Raw genomic sequence first — 18,632 nt, forward strand, 5'->3', positions numbered from 1 at the left:
GAGACCTGTAGCAGAAATCAAAATTGAAATGAGCTCATTTTGTGCATAAAATTGTAAACTTTCTCAGTTTAAACATTTGCTATGTTATCTATGTTCTATTGTGAATAAAATATTGGCTCATGTGATTTGAAAGTCTTTTAGGTTTCATTTTATTCAAATTTAAAAAACGTCCCAACTTTTCCGGAATTCGGGTTGTAGTTATGAATACCAGCACAACTTGTTTCTCAGCTTGATAGATAGTCAACTAAGAGTTGACCTAATGCTTTAACTGGGCTGTGTGATAGTGGTAAATGTGGTCAATGAAACGTCTGCTCATTTTTTCCTAAATATTTGAGGTCATTTTTCGTTTGTCCCTGGAACATGCAACAGACCCCTAACATTAGATAATTCGATGTAGTGCACGGACATAAAAGTACAATCTTTAAAAGAGGCAATAGAAAAACACAGAATTGGAATTAATGCTTAAGAACAGTCATCATAGACATTAAAATACAGTTAAAGCAGTTTTACCAACACTGCTTTCATAACATTAATGATCTGCACAAATTTGAAGATAACTCTTGTCAACAACTTCTTGTTAATGTTCAAATAAGGTCAACTATTAAGACCACTATTGTTACAATATGCAACAATACATAGTGCTTATATAGAGTAAAACTTTTGTACAATTTAGGCTGATTTGTAAGCTGATACTTGTATGTGCATGTGTTTAGCTGTTTTATCAAACACTTTTAGCTGTCTAGACGTTGACTTCGAAATACATCCTTTGTAAACAGTCACTGAGAAAAGGTGTGCACTAGCCCTGTTCTCCCGACAGAAGTAGTTGGTCTTCATACAGTATAGTATTTCAAATGCAGTCTATTTGTTGTTGTGTCAGGGATGAGTAGGTCTGTATAACTAATAAGATTGCTGTTGTTAGTGTGTCCTCCTAGATGTGATTACGCTGGTGTGGTTAACGTGATCTCACAGTTCTCAAGGTGCTGGAGTAACTCAAGCTTCTCCACCACGTCAAGGTCACAGCAGACGGAGAAGAATGCAATGTCACACTCCTATAATAAGTGGGTTGATAGAGAACCATCAGGTGGTGTGACAGATTCTTGGGAAGCAACTTGTTCCTAAGTGTTTATCCCTGTAAACAAACAATATGTACATATATTAGGTTTATTTTAACTTTGTCACCTGAATGACTAGACTGAAGAAAGTTATTACCTCTTGTAGTGTGTTGTTTTTGGGTTATGCTGTGTTGTGTTGGGCTGCAGGATTTGTTTCTTCAATAGGATACTGTTGAGTGTAACAAAAATCAGTCAATATCAAGGCAAATAATTTTCATTAACATTTCAAGATTTTCATGAACTCAAAAGAACTCATAACAGAGCAAATTATTATAATTAAATAATTAAAAGTGTGAAGTATAATATACATAGTTCAATAGTAGAAGGGGATTGACCTAAATTAAATTGTTGAAAAATGCAGCATCAAATATTACATTCTTTTTTATTTAATTAAAAGGACTTACTTTAAGTTTACAACCTATAAAACATAAAAAAGAGAAATAATTTGTGGTGATTATAGTACAATAGTGCAATAAACACAAACATAATTGGTACATTCTGTAGCAGAATCCCCCGCCAGAAACAAATTCTTAAAACCAAAAGTCTCTTCTTAAAATAACACTTAAATTGTGGGTATTTTGTTTTATATTTACGTACAATATTATATGTATTAACATTTATTACCCTACTAACAAAGTTAATGAGAATAACTAATGTTGTTAAAGACTTTTTAAATAAAATGTATTAGGCTGATCTCTATACAAGCAAGATCACATAATGTTAATCACAAGACATTTAATAAGGATTCAATTAATTCATTCATTATAATCTTTCATTTTAATAATCGCCAGTAAAACCACCAGTATTTGGTTAATTATTTGCTACCAGGTTTCTTTAATTAAACCATTCTGATTGCACTGTGTGAATTTTTTTTTTTTTTACTCAGATGAATCCTGCATGTACTTACTTGTGCTTAGTGGGGCAATGTATAGAATTATGTAGAATAAAGATGTTAAGACTATTGCAAAAATGAGACAATATCTTTCCCGCCTTTTCATTGTGCATGTTACATCTTTAACAGAGCTGCCATTTTCTGTCTCCATTTCATTTCTAGCTGAACAACTGAGAAAAAATAAACATCATTAATAACAGATAAAATTCCAAATACTACAGGAAGTACAAATCATTCATTTCACTTACTCTGTCCATTTGGTGCAGTTCAAACCTGATGGAGAATAAAACCCATGAGGGCAGTCCACACATACTGCATCTGATGTCTTTGTTCCTGTAAGCAGACACATAGAGTTTTCTTAAATTCACCTGTTTGGGCGAACCATCCCTTTGAACATTAAATCATGAAGAAATGTATGTATTTTTTTTACAGGAATATATACAAATATAAGTATTCTGAAACAATACCTGGTGTTTTTGTTCCTTGTCCTGGTTTGCAAACACTGTGTTTTTGAGCGTGACTGCACTGTAAATTTGAATAATCAATGCAGTAATATCCATCAAGTACATCACAGATGGTGTCTTGTATTGTAGTGCATTTATGCTGGATGTAAAGGCCTTGACCTAAAGGAGGACAGTAATACATACACAAGAAAATGACACATTCTAAAGATTAAAAAACACAAACAAACAAACAAACAAACATTAAAAACACATACTTTCAACACAATGTCTGCATGTGAAACATTTAGGAAGGCCGTTAGGTTCACTTATGAATGTTCCTGGAGTGCAGGATTTGCACGTGGTACTCAAGTCCCCACTACAGTCATGGTGAACTACTGATCCTACAAACAACAAATAAAGTAACAGTTATTTACTTCTTAATCTTGGGGTTGAAGACACCAGACCAGACATGTAAGGAAATAATGCATATATATGAAGGTAAATCAGTAGCAAAACTCGAGAGGTTGAAGATCTGATTTTGAGAACTTGTCATATTAATATTTGTATTTGTAAGTTAAAATGTACACTCACAGCTCTGATGTGAAAAGCTGAATCTTTCAATTTGCACACACAGACAATGATCAAAACACCCGTGTTTTGAATTGGAAGTTGTAGATTAATAGATACAAATGTGTAGAATGACATTCACACAAAGAAAATGACATATACACACGTTTACGACATATTTACTTTTGCACTTTACTTCAGTTTCGCTGCACAACGTCAAGTCGGCACTTAGTTCAAATCCTAGCGCTCTGACTTTTGCTACTCTTTTTGCACTATTCTGTTGCAAAACTCACTTGTGCACTTCTATATGCAGATGTGAGAGAGCAGAGCTTTGGTGCGAATGAAGACATTTTATTGGTCGATGCCCGACCAATGAACAACGCCAACTGTTTTCACTGAATATCCTTAGCTTTGACAGGATTTTAAGACACTGCATTCATTTTGGCATTCAGGTATAATCTAGTAGACAAATAATGCAACATATTTTATATGTATATCCCACTGCATATCACTCTACCAGAGTTGCAATATAATGCTGTTTTTATTATTTTTATGTTTTGTAAAAATAATTTTAACTTCTTCATTGGGTTAAATTCCTAATTTGCTTGTCAGTAATGAACCTTTTTAAATGCAACATTATTATTATTATTTTTTTATAAAAATCGAGTGTTTAATAATGTCTAAATGTACATTAAACAGCAAAACCTAAAAATAAGCACTTATGACCAGAAATACTGTTTTGAACAACTAGTAGAGCTAAATACATGTATTTATTAAACATCAACAAGGCCATCTAGTGTTTAAGCAATGGAATTGCATATGAATATTATCTTTCTGGCCACCAAATGCCTCTAATTTAAAGCGTGCCTCTTTGCACTGGAATTTAAACCTAAATACTACAGTTATTGTAGTATAAATAATAACCATATTAGAAAATGTTATATTTCAAATGGTCATTCATGGAGCATAATTATTGCGCATATTATTTAGTACCATGATCTCTTCAAATGAACTAAACAGGACTGAGTTAACATGTAGTACAGTTATTTTATTGGTTAAAAGTTACACTTAATTGTTTAGTCACATTTTAACTGCCAAGGAGGAGTATGAGAACATAATGCTGTTCCATTTTCCAGTATAAAATGCTATTGTAACGCATAGTCATTAGTCAACAGTCAACGTAGTTATCCATGCATAATCAATGCACTTTAAGTGTTACAAATTACTAGAAATCACTGCAAATATAATAAAACTGCTGTCTGTCCCAATTAATACATTTCAAGCATATTGACAAAACGTTTAGTTTAGTACTATTGATAGCTCCATGAACCACGTGACCACGTGGCGGTGAGATCAAAGCATGTTCTGGTACAGCGAGTTCACTCTGTAATATGCAGTGGGATATACATATAAAATATGTTGCATTATTTGTCTACTAGATAATACCTGAATGGCAAAATGAATGCAGTGTCTTATAATCCTGTCAAAGCTAAGGATATTCAGTGAAAACAATTGGCGTTGTTCATTGGTCGGGCATCGACCAATAAAATGTCTTCATTCGCACCAAAGCCCCGCCCCCAGCTCTGCTCTCTCATATCTGCATATACAAGTGCACAAGTGAGTTTTGCAACAGAATAGCGCAAAAAGAGTAGCAAAAGTCAGAGCGCTAGGATTTGAACTTGTACTTCCAGATCTGAGATGTTGTAAGTGCTGACTTGACGTTGTGCAGCGAAACTGAAGTAAAGTGCAAAAGTAAATATGTCGTAAACATGTGTGTATGTCATTTTCTTTGTGTGAATGTCATTCTACACATTTGTATCTATTAATCTACAACTTCCAATTCAAAACACGGGTGTTTTGATCATTGTCTGTTTGTGCAAATTGAAAGATTCAGCTTTTCACATCAGAGCTGTGAGTGTAAATTTTAACTTACAAATACAAATATTAATATGACAAGTTCTCACAATCAGATCTTCAACCTCTCGAGTTTTGCTACTGATTTACCTTCATACATATAATACTGTTACCTAATCTAACTGTTAATAAACTGTCACCAGTCGTAAGCAAGGCATGTTGTATAACGATAAGAAATATGTCTGCATATTTTCACAAATATATAATCGACAATGTGTTTCCTTTAGGTGTTTTCATACTTCCTGTAGATATTCAATGACTATGCAAAACACGTTTATTCTGACCCTATGCTTAAAATGGAGCCTTATAAATAACACACGTGCTTCACCATCAACCTTAACAGAGAGGCAAGTTCTGCGTGCGTTCATCTGAGATGCTGTGGTTGATGTAAAAATAAATCAAGTCGAATCTTTTGGCAGGTTATTTGATTGGCGTTTTTAAGTAACATACAGAGCAGGGATGGGCACAGGAAGAAGATACACCTCTCGCCAAGTGAAGGAAGATGCACAATGCGGGGATATTACCCAGAAGAACAAGTGATCTCCCGTTAGCTCAAGATTCAGCAACGAATGCAGAGGTGAATAACTTTTATCTTAATGTATTTAGGGGGGAAATTGCATAAAAATAGAATAAACCATGATTATTTATACAATTGCATATTAATATTTATCTTTTCAGCCTATATTAATATTAAATTGTAATAAAACTAATAATATATATATTGAATATAATTTACGAAAAAACTAATTAAAAATCTTAATTTTCCAGTGTAGACAGCTCTATCACAAAAGAAACTGTGTATTTAAAATGCGTCACAACGTGCCCCTTACATCCGGTGAACATGTAACTACAGATTTTAGGTATCATTTTAAATAGAATGAAAAAATAATAATAATGTTGTACGTTGTAAAACTCTCAATGTTAGTATCACTTATTTAAAATGTGCTTAATGATTAGTGAACCTACCAATATTGCACATGGGGCAACATTCTCCAGCAGCTGATTTATATTCACTCTGGCCACAAGCTTTTCCGAATGCGAACAGTGAACAAAGAACTGTTAGGAACAAGAATGCGCCAATTTAAGTACCAATTACGCCATTCAAAACTTTCATGATTTCATGTACAAATAATAATTAAAAAAGACTATTTAACGTTTTTAACTTCCACTTTTGATTCAATGCCAGACCTCCCTCTTTATGTAGTGTAAGATTTGTCTTACTTTCTATTTTAATGGCGTTTTCTAGTTCAGCACAACCGGTTCACATAGCTCTTCGTCTTACCGAAAATAAGAAAAAGAAATAGTTCATGTCGTACGGCTTGTAAAAACCCCACCATCTTTATCCATGTTGTTTTAAACCTCCATTTTGAATACCCGACTTTAAAGCTTCAGTGAAGTAAAAAAAAATGAGGAAACGTGGCCTTAACCCTTTAAAGCCTGACACATTAAAAAAATGGCAGAAAATAATTTATTTTTGGAAATTAGATGTTTATTAAGCCTTGAATCAAAATAAAAAAAAAAATTTTTTGCCAACTCATTTTGTTTATGATATATTTTTTGTATCACATTTGATACATCAGGCTTTTTGGGAACGTTTTGCTTACAACAGTGTAGATTTTAGATACAAAAAAATCTATTATGCCTTTAACAGTTTGAAAACATAGAACATTTTAGGCAGTTTTTCTCTCTTTTTTTTTTACATAGATCTTTTTTCCAGTCCTTTTATTTCACTTTGTGGTAGTCACAAAAGCAGTTTCTGTCTTTGTTTAGGCAAAGATGCACCTTACACTTCTCACAGTACACATGTGAGAAGTGATTGTTGGTGCAATGCTTGCATCTTTGTCGGGTTTCCCATGTTGGAAAATGATCCATGGCATCCCTTTTGACATCCAGGGGCACACTGCAGCTTGACCTTTTAAGGGGTGCTGATGGACCTGCTTCTGGACAGGATAGTGGTCGGCCAACCTTCTTAGCCTTTCCAGCACTTGTGAGTGAAGTTATCAACCAAAGCTTGAAACCTTCGCAGAGCCATGGTTTTCATCTTGGGGTCTAGCATCTTCTGGTCTCTTCTGTAGAGGTTCCACACATTGATGACTGCCACTGTAACAGTGTGCCAACAGATGTACATGTACCATCTTCGGGATCTGAAGCTGAATTTGTAAAGTGCAGACAGCATATCAAGGAGATCGACGCCTCCCATGAACTTGTTATATGCTTCAACGATGGCTGGTCTGGGAACCATTATGTGAGTTTTGGATTTGCGATCCCAGCGTTTCACATTTCCCACAGGTTCAATACCCACAAATGAAGAAATCAGGTTCACTGCTTTGTTGTCAAACCATCTTACAATGACGTTGTTGTCCTGGTTCACTCTGAAGTCCATTGACCCTCTTCCATGTTTCTTCATTTCCCTTTCATCCATCATGGTGCAGTTGGCCATCCTGTTCATCCGGATTGTGCCAATGTAGTGGATTTCTCTCTCCTTTAGGTGCTGCACCAGGGGAACTGATGTAAAGTAATTGTCTGCAAAGACCTTGTGATTTTTTTCCTGCTGGAAGTGTTGATGTCATTTTCAGCACAACTTCTCCTGTAACACCCACTTCTGATTTTTCTCTGTCTTGATGTTCTGCACCTTGACAAACATCAAAGTCATAAAGAAAGCCACTCTGTCCTGCACGTCCCCACATCTTAAAACCCCATTTGTGTGGTTTTGCAGGCATGTAGACATGTAGATGAGATTTTCCCTTGAATGGCACCATAATTTCATCTACTGCATGACATTCTTCAGGAGGTATGCAAAGAAACTGTTCTCGCAGGTTTTGTAACCATGGCCTAAGCTTCCACAGTTTATCTTTCTTTGCATCATCAGAAGCACTGAAATTGTCCTGAAAGTGAATCAGTGTGAGCAATTTCAGAAACCGATCTCGAGACATTACATCACAAACTGCAGGAGGCTTTGTCTCCATCTCCCAATATGCTCTCACACAGGACATCTGTACTAACCCCATATGCATGTACATGCCTAGAACTTTCTCTCTATCTCTTTGGCAGTTGTGTTTACTGACTTGCCCTCTTTTTGTACGCTGTACAGATTTGTTTGTTCTGCCGTTTCCTGTAGCATTTCATCAGTGACAAACTGTTTGAAATACATATATGGAGTCCAGTTACACCTGTCTTCTGTCCCTTCCTCATCAGATGCAATGAAATCGACAGAAGGAGGTTGAAATTGTTTTTTTCTCCATCTGTATTCTTTCTTTTTTGCTTTATCCTTCACTGACTGCTTTTTGAATGTGTCCTGTGTTGTTGGGACCTCAACTTCTATGCTGCTCTGGACTACACTTTCGACTTGATAATCTTCCTCATCACTGCTGTCTGAACTTCCATTAACATGCATGGCCTGAGGAATCCATTCCTCATCATCATCATCCTCCTCCTCCTCTTCCTCTAACTGCTCTAGGTCACTTGAATTGCCATCCATTATTATGTCGATTACATTTTGAAGATGCTTTTTTTTCTCTCTTCTTCCTCTAATCTTTTTGACATCTAAAAATACACATAAAAAATTGATGATTCCAGCATATTGATTCTAATTTTAGAGGAATTGTTACTGTAAAAATAACCTAAATGTATTGTAAGATGACATTGTGGTAGGCATGTTGTAGATTACATAAAAAAAAATGTGACTCGACTATTCAGGGATAAAGAACCTTATACCTGCAGTCTCAAATTTAATATGTGCATTTTTAACACAATATATATTTTAATATGGCATTTCAGTCATTAATTGCCATTAATTGAATCATCCCAATATTGTGTGTGTTTGTATTGTGGTCATCAAAAAGTAGATAACATTACTACAATATGACATTACTGTTTAGACATAAAGCACCATTAATACCTGGAGTATAAAATTTGATACACAATTTCCAACACTTACGGGCTCAAAAACCTGCCTGGAACGCAGCATAATGCCACGTTTCCACCGAAATTACCCGGAACATTTGTACCAGGAACATTTTTTCCCAGGAACCTTTCCCCCCCAGACCTGTTGCTTTCTGCGTTTCCACCGCGGTGTAAAGTACCGGGAAGATTAGGCAAATAGACTGGTGACGTAGCTCTGCGCGCATTTCTCAATACAAAGTACGCTGATTTTGGGTGCATCCTCCTCGGTAGTTCAGACTTTGTGCATTCGTCTCGGGAGTGTGATGTCCACGACGAGCAAGTCCGGTAAATCTGTAAACAGCAGTGTTCTTGATAACCTCAGTCAGCTGACAATGGCTACTGCATTTTTCCTCTCTGTATATTTACAATAAAAAGAAATAGGATATCAAATACCACTGCCTCCTTTCGTTTTCATTTTAACATAAGAACAGCTGCAGAAATGTACTTAGTTCAGGGATATGTGTGTGTATATACAGGTCCTTCTCAAAAAATTAGCATATTGTGATAAAGTTCATTATTTTCCATAATGTAATGATAAAAATTTAACTTTCGTATATTTTAGATTCATTGCACACCAACTGAAATATTTCAGGTCTTTTATTGTTTTAATACTGATGATTTTGGCATACAGCTCATGAAAACCCAAAATGCCTGTCTCAAAAAATTAGCAAAAATAGGCGCTGTCTTTATAAATAAACCACAGATTTGAGTTTTAAACAACTACATTCTCGCCTGAAATACTTTTAAAATTACATTTCATGACACAATAACAGTAATATTTTGAAAATGTTGATCCGGTGGTTGAACTCAACCAATGCTGCGTGAACTCAACCAATCAGGATGTTTAGCGCCCAAGTCCCGCCCCTGAAAGTTCCGGAACTTTGAAAAAGTACCACCTCGCCAGCAGGGACTTTCTGAGGGGCATTTTTTTTACCCGGAACTTTATTTAGTTCCTGGTTCCTGCGGTGGAAACACACCGAGTACCAGGCCCTAGTCCCTAGTTCCTGGGTAAATTTCCTGCGGTGGAAACGGGGCATAACATTTTGTCAAAATATCTTCTTTTGTGTTCAACCAATACAAGTCCACAAGACCGGAAGTGCACATGAGGTGTCATTTGGGGAAGGGCCTTAATTATGATGAACACAGTATGAAATTGCATTTCACAAAAGAAAAAAAAGTTTTCTTGCCATATTCTATAAGTTTTATTATTTAAATTTAAAAACAATATTCATAAAATCAACATACACTTTAACATTATAAGTGTCCTTTATGTCAGCACATACTTTTCTGTTTCTTAGTGGAGAAAAAAACATGTTGCGATTCTGTGGAAAGAAAAGCATAATTGATTTTGATCCACTGATGCGCTTAAGACATTTTTTCCTCATAATCTGTAAAAAGTCCTGTATGTCCTGAATGACTACCACAAAATTGGCCTCTGTAATACACTTTTTTTCCCACAATGTCATTTAATTTTAATGTACCGTGTATTTTAAGTGAACACACATCAAGAAATGAGAGGTTCTAGTAGTGACAAATGCTAGATTTGTACATTTTGATGGTTCACAAAGGTAGTTGATCTTGTTGACCAATGAAGCAGAAATATGGTTTTAATTGATCAGTGAGCTTTATAATTTAGGTTCAGTTTTAATGAGTGATATTTGGAAAAATAGAGTGATGTTATATAGGCCTTGTCTCAAATTGGCCTGATAGCAAGCCCTCTCAAAAAACACAAACACTAAAATTAAAAAAAAAAACATTAAAAAATATATACTTCCTTTTTTTAGATATTTAATGATTTTATAGGTTATACTTTATGAAAAACTTAACAATTTGCTAAAGGTGTCATTACACTGGTGTTCTCCTTATGTTGGTTTGACTATACGTGCCACCAGAATGTGCTGCTTCAAGTGAATTGAAAGAACAAATAATTTTGTAAAGCACGTGATTCAACTGATTCAGAGTTTAGAAAAGCTTTTCCCCTCACTAGCCTAGACAACAATGTCTGAAAATAATTACATGAACAATATTTCATTAATAATTAAATTGTCATGTCATGTCATACAATTTATAATACATTTTTTCCCTAGTCAATTTAATGCACTCTATAGTAGTAATTTCTTTAGTTTCTTAATTTTTTTTTTTAAGGAAAATCAGTACTGAAAAATAAATGGTTGTCATTTGGAGATTCTGGGACATTTACTAGAAAGCACTTTTTCAAAGGAAGGACTACACAGCAGGTTTCATGCGAGCAGTCTAAATATTATAATATAAAGATCCAATTGATAGCTGTTGGCTCTTACCTGTTAACACTGGTTTATCAAAGTAGGTTCAGCGGAGTCTGAAACGTCTTTAAAATAAAAAAATAAAGTAAAGCTTTATGTACTTTTAGATTGAAGACTACATCAATATTATAGTAAGGTGCTTCCTATTACAATCATATTTGAAATGTTTGACTGTGTTAATAAAGAACTGTTCAGATATTCACTTACTGTTTCATCATCCTCAGTTGCTTCTTGTGGGGTGCGACAGTCACCTGCTATATAAAAAGTATTAGTACTGCTATTGTTAATTATAGTAACGTTAAAATAAGCATTTACTGCAATTTTATATTAAGAATTTAGTTCTTACATTTCTTAGAACGCCTTGCTTTATGTTTTCTGTATATGATGAATGCTGATATAACAGCAGCCACAGCAGCTACAAGAACTGTAATAGTGACTCCAACTATAAGACCAACCGTAGTCACTTTCTCACATTCAGCATCAGAGGACGATGTTCCTGCTTTTATTTCTGTAAATCCCAAAGTCTCACATCTGAAGAGATTTAATTCAGTAATATTAGTATATCCAGTTTAAGAGTAATCTTTAAATGAAATTGTGGACACTTTAAATGATCTGTGGACACTTCTCACTTTGTATGTGGTAAGCAGGCTGTCAGAGAGCCATTTGAATAAGTTCCATCTGTGCAGCCAGCACATACAGTATCCGTAAATGCTGTTCCTGTAAAATATAAAATGTATATAAAATGAAATTAAACTGCTTTATTGTTGCAATTACTAGGGTTAAATACATTAACACATTTTGCATGCATTTTGTCCCTGTTTTTAAAATTCTACAATTATGCATTCATCCACTCACCTGTTTGTTTGATATATTGTCCATGTTTACATTCAGTGTGTTCCACTGCTAATGCACAGGAGTCTTTATTTAGTTTAATGCAATGGAATCCTTCCTGAGGCTCACAAATTGTATCTGCAGAGCGTGTACAGGCCTTTTTCTCTTTTAAGTGTTGGACTGTGGACACAAAAACAAAGCAACTCATCATATTGAAAGTGTAAATACATTAGACAGCACCTCCTTATTACGGGTTTATATCTCTTTACCATCAGTTAATGGGCACACACCTGTATCACACACAGTGCAGGAAAAACATTTTGTGAGTCCATTGGGTTCATCTGTGTAAGTTGATTGAGGACAAGGAACACATGTTGTACTGGTGTCTATAGTACAATGCCAATAAACACGGTTCCCTACAAGAAAGGTAAACAAGTTTTTTCTTGAAAGAAAGTGATTACATATCAAACAAACACGGTCAAGAAAATTTTTTTGGTCAAGTGACCTCTTTGCTGCATCACATGACTTATCAGCTGATTTGACATTTCTAGTCATGTGTGTCTTACAACCACAGTTTTTCACAACATAGCAACAGCATTTTAACAAAACTGAATCAATAGTTTAAATGACTTGTGGAATACATGTTTTAAAGGTGTATCTTTGTACTCCCTGTCTTTAAAACATAACATTTAACTTTACATCTTAACTTAACTATTTCGGATCTATTAACTATATTATTTTAAAATTATCACTCTATTATTTGTTATATTGGTTAACATTACTCACAGCTAGAATAAACTAAACAACTTTTAAAATCTTAATAGATTTGAAAACACTAGGCATTATACATTATGGTTACTGAAGAAAACCTGGACATAAATATTAAACATGTTTGATCTCCAACTGGATATAATCATAGCCTGAAGATAAAAATATCTTGATTCTTTACCATTATACACTATTTTCTGCAAAATCTGTCAACTTTGCCTGCCCACAAGTTGAAGACTGGCTCAGACTAACATCAACATCATTAACATTAACATCATTAGTTAACATTCGGCAACTAACATCAACTTCTCCAGACTGCAAACATTGGGCAAAAATCTGTCCAGAGTTTGTGCAGTGTATTCCAGCTTTTATTGTACAGAATCTAAAGCAGGGTTCCTCAAATCTTGTCCTGGAGGGCCAATGCGCTGCAGACTTTAGCTCCAACCCACATCAAACTCACCTACCTGTGATTTTCTAATGATCCTGGAGACGTTGATTAGCATGCTCAGGTGTGTTTGATTAGGGTTAGAGCTAAACTCTGCAGGAAAGTGGATCTCGTGGGCTAGATTTGAGGATCCCTGATCTAAAGTAAATATTTGTACTTTACCAGGGGCACACATGGGGCAACATTCTCCTTTTATTTCATATTCAGCACGGGCACATCCACAGATGCAAAGTTCAAAATTAGTAGCGATGATGACAGCAATGGTGGATATAATAGTCCTCAGCAAAAACATATCCATATGAAGTGCAAAAGAGGATTTAGTCCACTTTAGTCCATCAAATCGAAGGAAAACGTTTCACCCTCAGATTTCATGAATCTATTTCTTTCTTTACAACCTCATATTAAATAATGAGTTAAATCGCGGTACTTGCATTCCTGTTCACTGACAGGAACTTCAGGTCTCTGATTATATGCATATAAAGGCTATTTCAGATCCTGATAGCAGTTTCCCTGCCTTTGGATGATCTGTCTGATGGAGTCTTAAGATGCTTTGGCAGAAAACTCCACCACACTCTTCTTCCTTGCATACTCGGCATGACCCCTCTTGAGTAATTACAGCAATCAGTTGAATTCTGTAAAGAGTTCAAATAATAAATAAGAGTTAAAAGATTATAAGCAAAAAAACAGAAACTACAAAATCATTTCACATGCAAAGAGGTTGATAAATTATCAATCTATAATACACAGTAGCAAAAAAAAAAAGTCTAAATTATTTCTAAGGTCTGAGAAAAAAAAACAAAAATGGCTATGCAAAAACAATGTGAGAGAACAAAATAAAATAAAAGAATAACTAACATATGCATTTATTAAGACAGGCATTACATATCAAATGTGCCACAAATGGGATACACAGGCTTGGAGAAATCTTTTCACTGACCATTTTAGACTAAAAGGGAAATAAACTGTAAGACAAGTTCTAGCTTGTTCTATGCATGCTTTCATTTTCTATTTTAGGGCTTACATGAACAACAAACATGTTAAAACAGATCCAATCAAGCATAATTCATAGCTTAAAGTAGACCTACAGTTGTGCTCAAAATTATTTACACCCTTTGTAAATATGATCCAAGAAAGCTGTAAAAATAAGTCTGCATTGTTTATCATTGTGATATTCCATTTAAAAAAATAATAATAACAGTAACAATTTATAATAATAATATCACATTATGAAATACATATTTTCTCTAGTACACAATTGCCACAATTATTGGTTCCCCTAGAAAACTAACAGTCCATGCTAGAAATCTTATAACTGGACAATGTTGGATCTCCCAACAGGACAATGATCCAAAAACAAACAAAAAACAAAAATGGGTCACGTACGTTACTTGCCAAGTCACACAGTAAGTTTCACTTTCATTTGATTTTCTTAAAAGTCTCCACAAAATTAAAACTAATAGGTCCAAAAAGCAAACCATCGAATAATTTGTAACCTTTGGATTTTTTTTATTTATTAATATAAATGAACAGTGGACACACTTATAAAGAGTTTTGCAAGTGTATCTTGTGAAATCTCTTATGTGACAATAGACGGTGTTGACGCATTTTTAAAAACTGCGTCATTAATTCTACTCGAAAATATAATGCCACACAGACAAAAACACTAGTTTTTATCAATTGTAAATTCAAGAACTATACATACTCAACAGAAGTGCCTGTCCGGCCAGCCACATAATTAACGACAAGAAGGATCTGTCTGCAGACCAAAGGCGTTTCTCAATGTCAAGGAAGGATCCCCGGAAGCCAGAATTTCGAGGATGCTACGTCATCGACATCCGTCGAAGGACTGGTCTGTTCCAATGTCGAGGATCCGAGAAAGGTCTGGCTGCAGACCATGGGCGAGTGGAGCTCCACTCTCGAACCCGAAATACGTCACCTCCACTTGAAAACATCAAGATGGCGTCGCCGTGAGTTCTTCACTCAGGTAATTTTATCTCAGCATCGCTAAAATGGTGAACTGACGCTGTTGTAACGTGCAGTGTAAGAAAAACGCACAGGGCTTGCGTGAAATTACTCACAAAAGGATTAATAAACACTATGGATTTATAGATTTATATTATATCGCGAGCAATGTTGATGTCTGGCCACTGATCTATAAATCATTTATACACCCTATATAGTCATGTAAAGATCAATGTGTCAATTATGTGTCAAAAGATCAATTAGTTCATTCTTTCATCCGCTGAAGTGAGGTTTAACCTTTAAAAGCTTACATCTATGAATATAGTATTTGCACAAAGTAATTAAGTTATTTATCAAAAATTCTAGGATCTTTTCCTTCAACAATACTCCAACCTTAATTGAGATCACAGTCAAACGGTGTATTGATTTATGTTTTGAATGAAGCCAGTTTTGAAATTCCAGCCAAAAAGTCTTTACAGATTCACATTGGAAAAACATGTGATCAACACAGTTTCAATATCTTTCTCACAGAACCTGCATGAATGGTTCTCCTAATTAAATCTTTCATGTAGGAAGTTATTAGATGGGTAAATGTCATTGTGAATTTTAAATTGTGAATCTTACTTCTTTGGCTTTAGGAAGAACTGAATAAGTAAAATAACGCTTCCTTATTGTCTTTGCCTCTTCTTCACTAAATTCTTGAAGAACATACTTTCTTTTCAGTTGACTGGGGAAGTACGGTTTGGATAATACATTTCTGATAAACTTATTTGTTAATTGTTTGTTCTTTAAATTTTTACCTTCATTACATGACAGCTAGCATAGGTATAACTTAGTTTTTGGTGGCTTGTGTTAAAATAACGTAGTGAATAATGAAAGGACACAATCGTTTTGTATGTGTATGCCTTTAGCATTTGTTGTATAATGTTAAAAAGGTCATATGAGGAGGTTTTTTTATATTTAATTTTTCATTCACTTGCAGGGATAGGATTGGCATGGAAAATGCAGCACTCTTTACATTTTAATTGTATGTTGCCATCCTAGAAGTCAAAGTCTTTTTACATGTGACATTAACATGTACATATTTATTTTTTCTATTTTGTTGTTCTATTATTCTATTGTTTGACTTTTTTGTTTCAGATCAAATGTATATCAAGTGTTATCCATGCTCATAACACCTCCACAAATAGAGACTGGATCTTCTGTGCACCATCATCTTGTCTGCTTTAGGACTGTCAAAGGTGTTGGATGCTGTACTTTTCTGTGTTGAATTTACATCATGTCAGTATACAGACATAGTCTTGTTCCAGTTTTGCTGTGCTCATGTCTTCTTTGTGTCCCCAGCCCAGCAATCAGATGCATCAGAACAACAAAGCACAACTGTGGTGGCCCAGGAACCTTCAGCAACAAGTACATTGCTTTAACATTAATGATAATGCAATGTCAGTATTGTAATTAAAATTGACCCATCTGACGTAATTGTTCATGCCAGAGATTTAACAACATTGTCAGTCAGGAGCATATTTAACTAACAGGAGGCACACTTCAGCTGGCTTGATAGTGACTTCAGTAAGTGTGATTGACCCTCTTGTTTTTTGTGGCTATAACAATTAGGCCAAGTAATCTCACTCTCTTCCATTTCCCAAACATGAAACCTTTGACTGAAACATTAAAATGTATTTATTTTTTATTTTTGTTGATACTGAACAGGTGCAGTGAAGATATTTAAAGAGACACTATCACATAAAGTACAGAAAGCCTTACATCATCTCTAGGTGCAGTCGCCTACAGTGCAGCCAGCTTCACAAAGACTGTGGGGCTGGTCACCAGGGAAATGGACAATAGGGAGTGCTTTTGGGGTTTACTCCGAAGATGACCACCTTGGCTACTGTAGCTGGGATTGCTTCACTGAAGATGGAGGTCTTGAAGAGTAAAGTGTGTGTGTGTGCACACACATTGTGTATTTACTGTAACAATTATGGTCACTTGCAGTTCATGTGTTTTCAGTGTAGTGTAAGATGTGTTTATTATTATTATTACTCAAAAACAATTAAAACTGCTAAATTGTGGAAATTATTCTTCATTATTTTACTGTGATTTATATGTATATGTTGTTATTTTGCTTAAAATACAAAATTAAAAAAAAAGTTCTGGTTGAGGTATTATTTTAATAATTTATTTAATATTTCATTTATTTTTCACTGCTAAATATCACAAACATAAGGTTAACTTTCTAAAAATGTATGGAATGTTACATTGGCAGTTGTACATTGGTAAAACAAACATGAACAAAAGGCAGAAGCCCTCAAAATATGGATTGTGGATGTCTAGTGCAAATTGCTGGGGGGGGATTAAAAAACCGCTGTTGTGTCATAAACCGTAAAAGAAAAGTATCGATTATTATTTTTCTTATTATTTCTACTAGGTAAAAGTAACAAAGATAAAAGTACAGAACATATTAACATTACGTACAAAGAGGTGACATAACTTGGCCGCGTCATTTGTGGAGGTGACGTAATTCTACGGAAAGTGTTGCCTGTGCCAACATGGCGGCGGCGTTGCTAGTGGAGGTGACGTATTTCCAGCTCTTGAGTGGAGCTCCACTCGCCCGTATGTCTGCAGCCAGAACAGAGCCTGGCCAGACCATAGACATGTATTTTTTTTTTTTTTATTAAACTTCAATATACAAGTACATCAAGTACAGATTTTGTGTACAAACAGTAACAATCACGCCAGGGGAGAAGACAACTAAGATAACATACAATAAAAGAAGAAAAAAATAAATAAAAAAACAAATCATACAAATGCATTGTAAAGCAGAAACATTGTATGTGACCTAACAGCTTTCTTATTCGTAGAGCAGGAAATGGAGGAGATGTATTGTTTTACATTAACGGAAAGTTCAATAAAGGTAGGTTTCTTATTCTGGAATTTCGATTTATGAATGTAAAACTTGGTCAAAATAATAATTAGATTGATTAGATAAAACTCAGAGGTAAAGTTCATGTCATGGGTAACAAAACCAAACAGTACATTTTCCCATTTCAGCATAAAGTCAAGATAAATATGGTCGGCAATATATTTACTTAGTTTACTCCAAAGCAGCCTAGTATGAGGACACAACCAAAATAAGTGCACAAGTGTTTCTCTTTGATCTCCACAAAAGGAGCAATTAACATCAATATCTTTTTTAAGCTTCTGTAGGTAATGATTAGTTGGGTAAAACCTATGAAGCATCTTAAATGAAATTTCTTTAACTTTATTCGTTAAAAAAAACTTATGCGGCAGCAGCCATATTTTATTCCAACACATATCACCAACAAAATGAGACCAATATGGCACTGATGATGGTACAGTGATAATTTCTTGCTGGAAAAATCGGCAAATGTTTTTATTTACACTTTTACTCTGAACTGAGAGACAGCTTTTACCAATATGTGTTTCCAAAACATTCCCTAATACAGGGGGATTGTC

General features: G+C 34.8%; 2 protein-coding genes and 1 long non-coding RNA gene across 6 annotated transcripts; 1 reads left to right on the forward strand and 2 right to left on the reverse strand.

Annotated features, from left to right (window-relative positions):
• Nucleotides 1–257: 257 nt before the first annotated feature.
• LOC132114661 (tumor necrosis factor receptor superfamily member 14-like) lies at nucleotides 258–6,348 on the reverse strand. Of its 3 annotated transcripts, XM_059522904.1 has the most exons (8): nucleotides 6,211–6,348; nucleotides 5,895–5,984; nucleotides 2,723–2,848; nucleotides 2,472–2,627; nucleotides 2,253–2,337; nucleotides 2,020–2,174; nucleotides 1,210–1,281; nucleotides 258–1,129 (listed from the first exon to the last, which is right to left on the reverse strand). In XM_059522904.1, exons 1-7 carry the CDS (start codon nucleotides 6,263–6,265, stop codon nucleotides 1,271–1,273), a joined length of 678 nt encoding a protein of 225 aa, XP_059378887.1. In that variant the 5' UTR covers nucleotides 6,266–6,348; the 3' UTR covers nucleotides 258–1,129; nucleotides 1,210–1,270. The 3 variants fall into 3 exon arrangements, with proteins under 3 accessions (XP_059378887.1, XP_059378888.1, XP_059378886.1); XM_059522905.1 differs by lacking the exons at nucleotides 258–1,129; nucleotides 1,210–1,281 and having other exon boundaries at nucleotides 1,687–2,174; nucleotides 2,774–2,848; XM_059522903.1 differs by lacking the exons at nucleotides 258–1,129; nucleotides 1,210–1,281 and having other exon boundaries at nucleotides 1,687–2,174.
• Nucleotides 6,349–10,066: 3,718 nt separating this feature from the next.
• Nucleotides 10,067–14,990, reverse strand: LOC132114663 (tumor necrosis factor receptor superfamily member 14-like). Its single transcript, XM_059522906.1, has 9 exons — nucleotides 14,899–14,990; nucleotides 13,359–13,828; nucleotides 12,274–12,399; nucleotides 12,008–12,163; nucleotides 11,775–11,869; nucleotides 11,499–11,676; nucleotides 11,360–11,406; nucleotides 11,171–11,217; nucleotides 10,067–10,192 (listed from the first exon to the last, which is right to left on the reverse strand). The coding sequence occupies exons 2-5, from the start codon at nucleotides 13,492–13,494 to the stop codon at nucleotides 11,778–11,780; spliced, it is 510 nt and encodes a 169-aa protein (XP_059378889.1). The 5' UTR covers nucleotides 13,495–13,828; nucleotides 14,899–14,990; the 3' UTR covers nucleotides 10,067–10,192; nucleotides 11,171–11,217; nucleotides 11,360–11,406; nucleotides 11,499–11,676; nucleotides 11,775–11,777.
• A 1,147-nt stretch (nucleotides 14,991–16,137) lies between these two features.
• LOC132114665 (uncharacterized) lies at nucleotides 16,138–17,231 on the forward strand. Of its 2 annotated transcripts, XR_009425345.1 has the most exons (5): nucleotides 16,138–16,185; nucleotides 16,299–16,399; nucleotides 16,503–16,568; nucleotides 16,651–16,727; nucleotides 16,869–17,231. It is a non-coding gene; the product is annotated as an uncharacterized LOC132114665 (long non-coding RNA). The 2 variants fall into 2 exon arrangements; XR_009425344.1 differs by lacking the exons at nucleotides 16,138–16,185; nucleotides 16,299–16,399 and having other exon boundaries at nucleotides 16,412–16,568.
• Nucleotides 17,232–18,632: the final 1,401 nt, after the last annotated feature.

This window comes from Carassius carassius, chromosome 34 (assembly GCF_963082965.1).
Source record: "Carassius carassius chromosome 34, fCarCar2.1, whole genome shotgun sequence".
Taxonomy (NCBI): domain Eukaryota; kingdom Metazoa; phylum Chordata; class Actinopteri; order Cypriniformes; family Cyprinidae; genus Carassius; species Carassius carassius.

Bases quoted from the DNA above. Each gene is read 5' to 3' on its own strand.
- LOC132114661 (XM_059522903.1), bottom strand. From the start codon at position 6,265: ATGGTGGGGTTTTTACAAGCCGTACGACATGAACTATTTCTTTTTCTT. The intron at 5,985-6,210 runs GTAAGACGAAGA...TGTTCCTAACAG, and splicing joins ATTTCTTTTTCTTATTTTCG to TTCTTTGTTCACTGTTCGCA. The intron at 2,175-2,252 runs GTAAGTGAAATG...ATTTTTTCTCAG, and splicing joins AACTGCACCAAATGGACAGA to TTGTTCAGCTAGAAATGAAA.
- LOC132114663 (XM_059522906.1), bottom strand. From the start codon at position 13,494: ATGGATATGTTTTTGCTGAGGACTATTATATCCACCATTGCTGTCATC. The intron at 12,164-12,273 runs GTGTGTGCCCAT...TTGTGTCCACAG, and splicing joins CTGCACTGTGTGTGATACAG to TCCAACACTTAAAAGAGAAA. The intron at 11,870-12,007 runs GTGAGTGGATGA...TATATTTTACAG, and splicing joins ACAATATATCAAACAAACAG to GAACAGCATTTACGGATACT.